This window comes from Lineus longissimus, chromosome 14 (genome assembly GCF_910592395.1).
Source record: "Lineus longissimus chromosome 14, tnLinLong1.2, whole genome shotgun sequence".
Classification (NCBI taxonomy): domain Eukaryota; kingdom Metazoa; phylum Nemertea; class Pilidiophora; order Heteronemertea; family Lineidae; genus Lineus; species Lineus longissimus.
Genome location: NC_088321.1, coordinates 7,544,461 through 7,558,319, shown reverse-complemented (window position 1 = coordinate 7,558,319; position 13,859 = coordinate 7,544,461). Strand labels below are relative to the sequence as shown.

Sequence of the window (13,859 nt, the reverse complement as noted above, 5' to 3'; positions counted from 1 at the left end):
AGAAATCGTTATTAGTCCAAATGGAAATTATGCTTGGACCAAGGATGTGTCGTTTGGGAAAAAAAATGTTGCGCCTCTGTCGTTGAAGAGTAGATTGCTTACATGACGTATTCAGTCCAGCACGCACCCTTTGATGGCATTACCATGGAGGTCCATTTCCGTGTCACATAGACTTCACTTGATAAACATGAAATGAATTTTAAATGATTTGAATTTTTTTTTATTTGTGCTTTGATTGACCAATGATGAATTCCGTTCATGAATATTTGACGTATGGCGAAATTTTAAAATATGCTGCTGCTTTGATTTTTTTTAACTTGACATGACTTTTATGATATTTATTACAGACAAAAAGGAGAAGCGAAGCTTTTCGGATTATCAAAAGAGAAATAACGTTGTCCTCGGTAGAGGTGGTTTCGGCACAGTTCACTTGTACCAACATAACATGGAGGAGGAACAGATCGCGGTCAAGGAAATAACTTTCCAACCAAATGAAACAACCAAGGTTAGTTCAACGTAAGATAATCACTTTGAGCCATAGTGCGATTAGGATTAAGTGTAAAGGGAGTGCAAGTGTATTCTGTCGTTAAAAAGAGAAACATACATTCGTATTTAGAATTGACCTCTACATTTTACTTTGCATTGACCTACTTTGAGTAAAGTCGCTTGTAACTTTCTTCCACTTCATGAACATCCAGGAAGCGGCTTCTTTATTGCGTGACTGAATCGTTGCAATGTTTTTGATAACGAATTTACAAAACAGTTTTGGTGAGGCAAGCTAGACCCTTTGAGATGAACTTTGGAGGTTTGCACACATAACTCGTCTGCCATCACGGCCATTGTTTCTCCCAATAGAAAAGCTAGGTAGTTTAAAACTAAATACAATTCAGAAAAGGCTCGCGTTATGGCTTAGACATTTTATTAAGGGAAGCTTTTCACTAATCAATACGATGCATGGACCAACGACCATGACCACGAGTTCACCTTAATTACTTCCCTGTAACTTTGGCTGAATTGTAACTGAAATAAAAATACTCTGACAATGTTAGTTCTAACAAGCCGAGTCGAGAGAACAGCGAGCCATTGGCAAGATTGAAACTGAGGAAAAAAGAAGACGATTGAGAAATGTTGGCCATGTTCAGCCGAAACGGCCAAGGAAGTACTGGCTGCATCCAATTCAACATGTACAATGGAACAAACCGAGGAGATTCAAGATCTTAAAGATCTTGTGATTGTTTCAAGGCTTACTTTAGACTGACATAACAAAATACAATGTCGTTTTGCAGATTTCATTAATGCCGGTGTCACCTCTAAAATGGTCATTCCTAAAAAAAAGAATATCAATATGGTGTTTAGCCTTTCCCCAAAAGTGAGAGAAAACAGTCTGAAACGAAACCAGTCGATAACTTCACGTTCACGTGTAAGTGCTATGTTCTTGTGATAAAATGTCCAGAAACAGACAATCTAAGCTTTTTTATTATCTGATCATGATCCAGAAGTATTAAGGTAGCAGGAAGGGGTGGGCGTTTGTGGTTTCTAAGTGTAAGGGGGTATAGGGGTGTCTGTTGACTGTGCTTTAAGAGAGACTAGGCATGGTGCCAGTCAGGGTCACGCATCTCAGAAACATATATCAATCCGTCACTGTATACATGGGTCGAAAACGGCGCACCGGGGCAATTATGTGAAGACTTGCCAGATGGCCGAGAATCAGGCAAGCTTTCTAGCTAGCTGAGCTGGCCTGTCCTGGGAGAGGAAAAGGTTACTCAGCAAAGTTTGAAAAACTGTGTTGTTGGAGTTTTTCAACGAAATATAATTGTGTCCATCTGGTAATCACGCTTTCCAAGTATGATTTGCATCACATGCAGCGAAAAATGCTCCACCTGTTAGTTCTGTGGATATAGCGAACAGATTCAAAAATGTGCTTTGACTTTATGCGTGCATCACCGAGTATCTCGCCGAATTATTTACTTCAAAATAAATTGCATGTCTTACTGTCCATGCTACCAGTTCGACACAGGCAGGTGAATGATTTTAGTGAATTTACCAAGGAGCAAACTTGTTGTTTTTTTTTCTGCTAACAGGCTGGCCTTGTTTCATCTATTACTAATATATTACAAACATTAAACATGCAAACATTTTCGAGGCGATTTTAGCATGATAGGAAAATCGATGGGTGTCCGAATTTTTACCTTGCTGAGACCGAGCGTTGACAGATGACAGATTGATAGATAACCTGCTAAAACTGTAACTGTTACTTCGATTTGGTAAGGTAGGCTGATTATGGTTTTTAAACCCTAGATTGTTTACTGGGGCCATGTAGTCAGCTTCATTCGACTATGGTGGCACATGACGAAGATTTCTCACTATTTTCGAGATTTGAAAAGAAGTGGTGATAGATCGGTATCAGTTATATTTTCACCCTGCAATATTTTTAGTCAATAATGATAATATCTCCATATTGTATCCTATATAACAAATACACATAACTATCCGCGGAACCAACTCTCATGACACTTATTTATTTTTCCGATTAATTATGCAAGGAAGGGTAAAATAAAACCTCTTAGGGGTTAAGCAGACAACCAGAAGTATGGAAAAAGCTCTTGGGTGGAATCTTTGGGGTATCCTCGGGGACAACCTTAGTAGGTCATGTAAAGGGTGGACTGTGCAAGGAACCTGCCTTCTACAAGTTGTTTAACTGTTGGGTGACTTTCCATTAATTTCATTTGAAAATTGAGGGCTTTATACCTCGTGTTCTGACCAAAAAATATTTTTTTGGGGGAGGGGCTGGAGGCATCCCGTATTGCCCTACTCATGGAGATCATGATAGGTTAAAATATCCTTTTTTATGATTAATTGCGGCTTTGCAGTGTCAGTCATGAAAATAAAAGCACGCTAAGAGGCATATACATGTCTCATAACGAATTGTTTAGCAGCTCGCATTACCGTTAAAATAACAGTTATATTATAGCCTGCTCCGTATTGTCCCGTACTGTCCTGTTTTGCCCCGTAGGAACTTATTGCTCCACTAAAACCTTTATTTCCCCACACCTGACAGATATATCTGGGTATGGGAGAAACACTGTCCCAATTTCTTATGCAAATGCATCAATAAAATAATCATCTGTTGTGTTAAGCACGTTTTGCACTCAGTTGAATTTTTTCCTGTTAAGTGTCCCGTAGTCGATCCATGTACCATACAATGAGGACAATCGTAGTCCACCAGAGGGAGTTGAATGTATTTTGACTGCGACAACAACTGACCTCAGTTTTCACTACATTGGCCCTGGTTTTCGGTTCGATCCCAATGTTTCATCAATAGATTTGAATTTTTTATATTTAGTTTATAAACCAGAAAAGCAGAAATTCATGTATATTAAATTAGATATTTACATAATTTTACAAAATCAACAAAGTTCCCGGGGCGAAATTAGCTTTTCCAGCCTGGTAAAACCACGCGCCTCCCTGCGAGATCTCGCGATATTTGGGTGGTCGACCATCGCTCCGGTCAAACGTAGCTACAATCCAACCTTGCATCAGGAATTGGCGGAGGCGCAATGTCTTGGGGCGAGGCTGGAGCTTTTACTCATGTAAACAATAATGGCAGAAACACAGGCGAGCCTTGCACCATCGTTCATATCAGAATTGAACAAAGCCTTTGCATCACGATGTCACATTGACCACGTTTGAACAACATTGCGCGATATGTCGTGAGTTGAACATTTTACTGGAGTGCTGACTACACACCACTGTCGTATTTATAGAGTTGATAATTTAAAATTGGAAAAGGATTTAGCGAACTGTATGTGTATTATGAAATTGTTTACATTTGCAATCTTATGGGTTTCAAAAAGAAGCCACTATATAAGCGCTCAATCGAACTTGACCAGTAGGAAGTTTCTATGTAGCGACTCAGCCGGGAATCAAACCCACAACCTCTTGATCATAAGACCGACGCTCTGCCACCTGCGCCTGTAAGAGTACTACCAGGGTATACGGTGCAGCAAATCTTAATTGCTAATCAAGTAGTTCCCGGATGGAATGGTTGACTTATGATGGCAACTGAGAGCTCACGAAATTTAATTTTGTCACATATGTGGTCATGGTCGCATGTTTCTGCGATAGAAATCGTTAGTTAATTATTATACACAAATTTCATTTTGCAGGAAGATGAAGCCTTTTTGGTTGAGGTGAAAATAATGCGGGAGCTCAGTCGATTCAACCATCCGAATATCATTCGATATTTCTTTGAGCATATTGATGTGGATTCCGGCACGTTTTACATTGGAATGGAATATATGACCGGGGTAAGATCCAATTATTGCAAACAATGGAATTAGTTGCGTGCCCAATATATAGTCGACAGTCTCTGGTCCGTTTTGAACAGTGCCACATTCCCGAACCAACATACGAGTCTGGGTAGCTCATTTATTTGAACGCAATAGTCAGCCTGGTGTGATGTGTTTTACTAAATAATGATCTTCTAAATGTCAAAACACGTTGCGGATGAATTCAGCAACTACCATATACTTAACGATTGATTGATTGTTTGATAGGGATCTTTGGCGCGGAAGATAAAAGGAAGCCCTCTTCCTAAAGATAACCTAAGAACCTACACGCATCAGATACTCTGTGGCGTTAAGTTCCTCCATGAGAAGCACATAGCCCATCGGGATATCAAACGTAAGTAGGCCAAAACATGATCAGGTTGATGATATTTGAATCAGATCATTCAATCTCCTTGACGTACCTTTAAATTCCTTAATCCGTACACATGACCTATGGAGTTCCACGGTTTTAGAAGTACGAATCTTTAAACTCATTGCATACCCCATCAGTTTTACTTGTAAATGATTTGAACATGTCAAATTCATGGATTGCAGCTACAACCACTATACTCGCCAGAAAAAGACACCGAGTATTTGAAAAAAAATGATTTAATGAAAATTTGATGAAAACGATTCATTCTATATGTTTGTGTGACCATGTCCACTCGGAACTTTGAGTGGATTCTCTTAATAATCGACTCGGCTTGAACTTCAGTGCAAATCCGCCATTGGTGACGTCATTGGCGCCAAAACTATATCTTTTGAGCTCGATTCGAAAAACTTTTTCGAAAAGACTATTCAAACTTTAATATCAGCTGCACACATTATTTATCAACTTACTGAGCTACATGATATATGCGGTATATATCTTATCTCAATATAAACAGAAAACAACGCACAAAACGAAATGTAACACCATTTGAAGGAAAACTTTTTGGGCCATTCGCTCTGCCAGCTGCGCGACCTCGTCACAATCACCGTGTGCGTTTTAAATATGGCGGTATTTTTTAGAGGGAATACGTCGCCAAAACCCGTCCCCAGTAGTCCCTCCACTGAATTAGATTGCTTGATGTACATATTTTGAGTGTTGCTATTATGTTCACAGTTGACTGTGCTTTAAGAGAGATTAGGCATGATACCAGTCTCTCTTAACTCTTTACATGCGCTAGCCGCCGCTGGTCGGCGCAAAGAACTTACGCTGTTCTCCCAGGAGCCGCCATTACTCGGCTCCATTCAAACAGTGCGAAACTCCGGCAAGCCGACTACAAGCTACTCCAACTTTAATGTATCGTAATTTCTTATTGGCTGGCTCCATGGTGACCCTATTTGAATGGCCAATAAGAGATAAGCTTCTATTTTCTATTCAGGTCACTCCGTTCTAATTTAGTATTCATGAAGCATGAATATTAACGATGTATTGGCGGGATTCCCCAGGAAGTTGACCTCGTCGGCCATTTTTAAACGTTTCTTTAATCTTTTTTTGATTGACGTGCCGCATTGTTCGGGACCAGCTGGGTTTATTTATGATAGATTTATTTGATTCGAGCTCCGGATCAGAATTTGAAGGTTTTGCAGATTCAGATATCAATGTTTCGGTAGGAAGTGATGATAGTGACTGGGGCTTAGATTTTTATTATAAACATTTTGTGTTTACGGCGATTTGTAGAAATTTTTTTCTCTCCAAGTTTGCAGGCCTTGTTCTCGGTTACTTTTCGTTATAATTCAAAATAAATTACATGAGTTTATGCGGAATTTAATTCTTAGTTACTCCCCAAAATTTTAGTCCTGTACTATGAACAGCAACGGAGATAATATCACTTATGTAAACACTACCTGAAATACGGCCGCGTCAGTGACGCGCTCCCGGGAAACTATATCAGAATAATGACGCTGTGTATTCAGGACTTTGACGCTATGACGCACGCGGGTCTAGCGTATGTAAAGAGTTAAAGCACAGTCAACAGACATGTGGTTTCAGTATTAGGTCTTTCATTGCAGCAATGCAAAAATGAAACCAATTTTGGTTAGGTCCGTCATTTGTTATGACCAAGTAGCTTTTAGAGTGACTCAACCACTCTCTTGATTACAGCAGCCGCCTCAGCGCCACCTCGCGGGGCCTAATGGTACTAGACTCAGTAGCTTTGCGCGATATGCACCATTCTGAGAAAACTCAATGAGGAAGTATGCTCATTAGCATAATCTATTCTTAGCTCCAGCTCGAGGTAATCGTGCGCAGTGTTTCTTCGGCCCAGATATATTGTGGTGGAAAACGTCTAATACAAAGAACGTCTGGCTTGCGTCAGACTAATAAGAGAAGGTCTGGCTGCGCGAGACTACTATGATAAAAAATGACCATTGCAGAGACTCTGTGACGTAGGCATATACTTTTTACAATTAAAAATGCTCTCAAAAGACGATAAGGAATGATTATTTACATGTATTAACATTTCCTGAACTATATACCTTCTAATTATCACTTTACATAAATAGGTCGCATACTTTCCTTTCCTCGTGACAATATACAGCAAAATAGTTACAACCCCATAACATAATCGCGCTATAAGTCCATAATGAGATCACGGTGACCCGTTATAAATGTTTCGCCAGCTTCGCTATTTTGTCGCTACGCGGCGCGTTGGGTCCTTGCATCAAGTTCCAGTGGTGCAAGGCGGTGAGAATTGTTATCAAATGGACAAAGTCATAGTTTTCAACAGGTTCACAATGCCGGTGTCCCAGTGGAAAATGTCCCCAGTTGAAATTGTCCCCGGATACTAACAGCTAGAGTGAAAGTCCGGGGGTCTCCAAGTACTAGGTATGAAAGTCCGTCGGACATTGACCTCTAGTTGTTATATATATATATATATACTAGCATTGTACCCGTGGCGCAGGCAGGTTCAAATGGGCTCTACCTTGAATAGATTGAATTGCAATGAAAATCTAATGCAATATCAAAGAAGCCATATCGAAGAGACAAATTAAACCAACCATATGTCCACAGACTCGGACCTAGCTGTGGCGTGTTGTATGCGTGCATATAAAAGTATATCAGTTGGTCCGATAGAGATGATGAGGCAATGCCTCGTTCCTTATTCAGCAATATGCACCTTTTTATACGAAGAAGAAGGAGTTCCCAGATAGGCCTTCACATGTCGGCCTCCAAATGGCTCGAACCAATTGCACTATCACTACTATAACTTTAAAATGCGTGCTCCTCCTACATGTAGCCAGGTCTCGGGCTAGGCACTTACTCGACAGGCAAGCTTAGACGTCCAGCACCGTGAGCAGCTCCTTGATAAGGCCATTTCAGGTTCAGCGCGCCTCTTCAGATCAAGTATTGAAAGCTGTGGTGAGCACATAAACAGACCATGGTAACCTTCATTTTAAAAATCCCTTCATAATCAAGGGCTAGCTCTGGCTAACACAGCACCCATAAGCAATCGACCACCAATTTGACCCCAGCTCCTTACTGCGGGAAAACCCAAGTCCAGCAACCGAAAGTACCAAAAATACATTTTTGTTTACATTTGAACTGCACACATACGTTTGTTTACAATTTCTTTCCCCGGGAAATCTCGAACATCAGGTGAACTGCAATCGTGGATTGAAAATAACATTAACCTTAGTTCAGCAGGTCAACAGGTACAGGCTGTTCCAATCATCCCCCTACAGCCGGCTTGTGGTATTCGACTCGATGACTCGACGACGCGATGGCTCGATGACGCGATCGTTGCTATGGATTTTGCTAAAATACGGAATCCCATGATCCTGGTCTCCGGGCTACCGCTGCAACAGCAGAGGTTTTAGCTCGGCCTTCCAATACCCAGCTACGGTATGTAGAAGGATGTGCCCCCTCCCCCCCCCCCAGCCATGGTCACTGAAGATTGGTCCCCGCGATTGATTTTGATATTTAAAGGACTCGCGGAAGTTTCATAGCATGCAAAATGACCGAAGATTTAATTGACAAACAAGCTTCTAGTGGCCAATGTCAGATGTCATGTGGTAGTCTGTCAACAATCGGAATTTCGCATATGTGCAGTTTTTTAGACTCAGTCACTCAGTCCCTCTTCCGCCCCTTGACATCTGCCCCCCCCCCCAATACATCAGCCCCTATACATGCTTTCCGAAATTGGTGGCTTGCATTGGAACTAACTTTTTCCCCCTTGTCCGTCATTAAAGGCATTCAAGTGTGTTGGTCAACCATGACTATCTCCTTTGTCCCTCCACCACAGGCCTAGTTTCCCCTTATGACATCACTATTTCGGACACTCGGCGCCCCATTTCTGGAAAGGTGTATAGGACATTTAGGGCCAAATTCATAAAGGGCGTTTAGCTTAAAACAGCGTTTAACTACTGAATGGAGAGATTCAGGTCCTTCATATAAATTTTCACAGAATATGAATAGGCCCTGAAACTGATTAAGGAGAAGTTACACACGTCTAACCCTTAAACGCCCTTTATGAATTCGGCCCATAATATTGCCGTGCTGAACGGATATCCAGAGCCAACCTTGTCTCCAGGAACTCGCGTGTCATTTTAACATTGGAATTTCTGCTCGTAAAGAACCTGGGTAGGAGGTTGATCTGAACCAGCTATATTTAGGTGTATTTAGCTGTATTGACGGTAAGCTTGCATAGCAACATGGCGCATGGTTTTATCAAAAATGCGAACTTGTAGGAAACGAAAAATGGTCGGATTAGATACGGTGAAAACAGCTGGAAAGGGGTTGGTAATGATCGGTTCTTTTTTATTTTCCTCCACTTATGATTCTATGTATAAATTACAGTCCAGGCAGTGATATTCTTTAAAAAGATTCCAACTTGATCGCGTCATCGAGTCATCGCGTCGTCGAGTCATCGAGTCGAATACCACAAGCCCTACAGCCAGCTGTTCAACAGGTAATGTTAGCCACCCCACAGGGAGTGCAGGTAATTGATTAAGCCTCTGCATAACTAAACAGCTATGACTTGGCTTCTGTGAGTGGTAAGGAGAATTGACAGTGTCCGATTAAAAATCCCTCATTACTGCTCCGCTGAAGTAAATTTCCGAAAATAAACATAACATTGCATCAGGATAACATATCACCTGCAAACGTGCAAAATTTCTAGACGAAACACAACCCCCACTTTATCGAGCCGCCTTATAGTATTATGATATAGATATAATCATCTTTGTTCATGTAAATTAAATTACATTACAATGTGCAAAAGTGCAAGTGCAACAAAAGTACAACAAGTGATGACAAAGAAATGAAAGACCCTCCCAATCCCTACATATAAGGCATAGACATTTACACAGGGTTACCCGGCACAGAGTACCCCAAGAATTACATTCATATTATCGATATCTATCCCCGAAAGTTAGTCTCTATACATTAAAAAATCTCTGATAACAGCAGCAGTTTACTGCAGTCTATAAAACTCAGCCTTTAAAGGTACCTTGAAAGTTAGAGGAACGTGGTTCCTGGGTATATCTAACTCACTAGCCAAGTGTGAGAGTGTATTTGATACATTGGAGCCACTGCCATTCAAAGAAAGCGTACTCGCAAGATTAACATAGATATTGGAATTGTTTACAGTGTAACAATGTTTTTATTGAACAGGTATCTAATATTAGTGGCAAAAGGGCACAATGGGTCCGAGGGTGAAGTCTACATAATTTCCGCACCGCTTTTCTCCATGCTGTGTATAATACGCCTACCACTTTATTATTTAAATCCCACAGGACTGTACCATAGAGTGACGTGCAATATGAGTAATGAAATGGCCAGGGCCATTGTGCTCACCTCTTGTGAAGGGAAGATGGATGAAGCATTAGCATGGTTTTAAATGTAAGAAAGAAATGAAGTAATGTTTTACAATGAAATTACATGAGGGATAAAATAATGCGAAAGTTGAATTTAATTGAGGTGACTACAGGTATGACAAAGCAGAGTAGACAATTTTGTGATCTGACCAGTAATCGTCTATTATATCGACCAAGTCAATAGTGGCAGATGGAGTAGGATTGGTGAATACAAGGTCCAATTTGGACTGATAGCTGGTGGTGTTTTTGGACACGTTTTGTCTGAAGTTATATGCTTGAAACATAAAGGTTTCTAACTTTGCATGCTTAGGAATAGGATAATTATGTTGTTTGCTTTGTGTCTAGTACAAGAAACAACCATCATCTGAAATTCCTAGGGCTCTGTAGAGGTTAATTAATCCTGCATTTGCCTAGGCTTAGACTATGACATCCCACTTAGCAGCATTTCAAGGCACCCTTAGGGGAGAGTCCACTATTAACATTTGGGGCCCTGCTGACCAAACTGAGAATCAGAAAAAGACTGCAGTTTAGTCTAAGAGTATAGGGGTACATTCGTACCAAGTTAGGGATCTGTAGCTATTAAGCAGTGACAAAACGTGCCGTCATTGTAAAATGGCGGTGCCATAGGAAAACTTTGACCTCTGTGACCTTGAGAAGTAGGTCAAATCAAAAACCCACATTTATGAAATGTATCCTTGCTAGGAGTACCTACCATAAAAATGTTATGAAAATCAGACCACTATTAAACGAGCAATCAAACATTTTAACTATGGACATTAAATTTGGCCCCCGGGTGGCCAAACTAAGAATTTTTCAAGATGCCCGCCCGGCACCCATATTGGCTATCACATTTGATAAAAAATCAAGGATTTAGTAGTGAGTACATAGATATACATCCAGATCAAATTTGGTTGCAATCTGATCATTAGTTTCGGAGTAATAGTACTGTGTTTATTTTTCAAGATGGCTGCCTGGCGGCCATATTTGATGTCCGAACGGCCGAAATTTTAGGGGTGGAATAGAGAATCCCCAGATACATGTCCACACTGGTTTAAAACCTTCTAGCTAAAATAGATAGGAAACATGCTACTGTTCAGTGAATCAGCAAACTTTGACCTCTGTGACCTTGAAAAGGAGGTCAAATCAAAAACCCGGAGGATATATGATGCACCTTTGCTAGAAGTACCTACCATATTTTTTTCAAAATTTCCCGACTACTATTAAGGGAGATATTGCATATTTTCACTTTTAACGTTTGGCCCCCTGGTGGCCAAACCATGAAACGAATCAGACCGAAACTTGGTCTCCAAGGTGTCATTACATAAGGGTACATGTGTACCAAGTTTCAACTCAATAGCTCTAACAGTTACGAAACATGCTCTGCTAACGGACGACGGATGACGACGACGACGACGACGACGGACGCCACGGTATGGGATAAGCTCACCTCTGCTAAGAGGTGAGCTAAAAAAGTTTGATTTTCGTTTCAAAATTGCAAAAATAAAACTTACCCGCCTATTGAAATATGGTACTGTTTTATGTATGTCTTGATTATTTACCCTCAGTCCAATTAAGTTTCCTAAATGGAGAGCAGTAGCTTCAGCAGTTACAGGAATACCCTGAAAAGTGATAACTATTGGTATAAGATTTCCACCACCTGGTTACAGACAGAAATATAACAACAGACATTTCGCGGAATTGTATTCGATGCAATAATCATTTGAGTATAGTATAGCAACTTGTAATTGTGTGTTCAGCGAGAATTTTGTGGGACATAATAAAATGATATCGTCTGCATAAGCAAAAGCTCCCATGAAAGTGATGCCAACATAACATCCAAAACCTGAACCTTTAGACCTCATAAGTAATTCGTCCAGATATATTGAGAAAAGGAAAGGTGACAATATACCTCCTTGTTTAACACCGTTTGAAAGATTGAAATAATTGGAATTGTTATTTTCCCATCTAATTCGCATTTTCTGCTTCATGTAAAGGTAGGCAATTATCCTGGCCATAGTTGGACAAATTTTCTTCTTTAAAATCAACTTATTGTCCACTGAACAGGGACTTAAGTCCAATGTGGACACTGATTCCTTAGAAGTTAAAGTCACTTTTTTCTGTGTGTGATATAGAAAGAAGAAGTGAACAAAATAACATATTTTCAATTTGACTGAGTGATTTATTTCGATAATGATTTACATCACGCCGTCTGGGAGGACTGGCTCGCCTAGTCACTTGATAATCGTGAGTCTCCGCATCCTCAGCATCATCTCTCCCCGAGGCATTGTCTTCAACTGGTTCGCCGATCCTCGAAACAACCCGATACCAGAGTATTCCTTTGTCACGCTGAAATAGGAAGACTCAGATAATATGCGGTATCCGATTCGTCAATGAACAGACACATGTAACTGAGCATGTTTTACTCCATGAAGTCATCACTACTAACTCTAATTATAATATAGACGGTCCTCAATTTTAATGTGATATATTGGAAATAATGTGAAGAGTACGTCTTAGAGACCACCATTCCAAGTGTCCAATGAACTTCTATTCCTAGCTACGAGAGTCCGATGGACATTGAATCCCGCGTTTAATATCCGGGGACATTAAATCCTAGGTATCAAGGTCCAAAGGACTCCTATTCCTAGAGTTAAAGGTCCGGACGATTGAACTCAGAAGATTTTAACCACTCTGTTGGCTGAGATTCCGATTTTTTCCAAATCTAATTCATTAAAAAGGAGAACCTGGATAACTCAATCACATGCACTATAAAGTAAAACGCCTACCTTGTAATTTTTAGCGGCAACACGCCAAAGAACTCGCTTCTGGTTTGCTCTTGCTTTAGCGGGGTATTTTCAAAACGACAAATACCGAAAAACCTCCGCTGGAGAACTGATGTTTCTCGACCGTGTTGCGCGTGTCCTCTCCATTTCGAATGGCAGAGCATTGGCTAGGCTGAGCATTTCATAGCCACTTTTGATAGTACTTACGCAATAAAAATTGTTATTAAGATGATGAAATTGAAAAAAAGAGAGTCAATCATTGTATTGAGATACTAACCATTGTATTATACTACAGTAATTAAAAAAGAAAATCGCCACGGCGCATTCGATCCACAAGACTCTCAACCATGAACCAGGCACTGTTCCACTGCGCCATGAGAGCCGAGGGAAAATAACTCGATTTTTAGCCTACCTATTCCTACAATCAAAGACCATGTCACATTACGCGACTATTTATCTATACTATAATGCGCGTTGTGGCCGCTAAATAGGAGGCGATTTTTGTTTCAAAATTGGGCCTCGGAAATGCGTCGAATTCTTGCAACTTTTGGCTTCGTAGGTGTGGATCATAAGTAAGAGTGTCACTGAGGGTGTCATACGTCGAATATCTTCGTGGTTTTGGAATAAATAACAACTTTTCAGAGAGCACGTCGACTGGAGAGCTCCGCTCATTCTCAAAAGCATACACAAACTTCACGCATATTCTCCCTGCCACATCAATATTAGCTTCCAGCACGTATGTAGAGTGCGTTCGATTACTTGTCTAGGACATGTCCGACCTCGATCTGGGGCTCCCAAGACATGAGTCACTAAACGAACGCATGTGAGGTTTCTGTAGGGTAAAGTGTCATGGCGTAGCCGGGCGCTTCATGGTCGCCGTCTATGGTCTTCTTTTGTAACTAAACGTCTGTCCTGGTCTCCTGCATTGTCCTGGTTGTCCTAAATG

At 40.7% G+C, this 13,859-nt stretch overlaps 1 protein-coding gene and 1 long non-coding RNA gene across 3 annotated transcripts in view; one reads left to right on the top strand and one right to left on the bottom strand.

The window, feature by feature from the left end:
* Positions 1-13,859, bottom strand: part of LOC135499110 (uncharacterized) — a 99,604-nt gene that overhangs the window by 45,735 nt on the left and 40,010 nt on the right. The gene's annotated exons all lie outside the window — the stretch shown is intronic.
* The window catches only part of LOC135499175 (uncharacterized), a 64,502-nt gene that overhangs the window by 19,911 nt on the left and 30,732 nt on the right, over positions 1-13,859 (top strand). Inside the window, exons 8-10 of the mRNA XM_064789842.1 lie at positions 348-505; positions 4,167-4,307; positions 4,557-4,683. Of these exons, the coding sequence (XP_064645912.1) occupies positions 348-505; positions 4,167-4,307; positions 4,557-4,683 (426 nt within the window). The remainder of the gene's footprint in view (positions 1-347; positions 506-4,166; positions 4,308-4,556; positions 4,684-13,859) is intronic.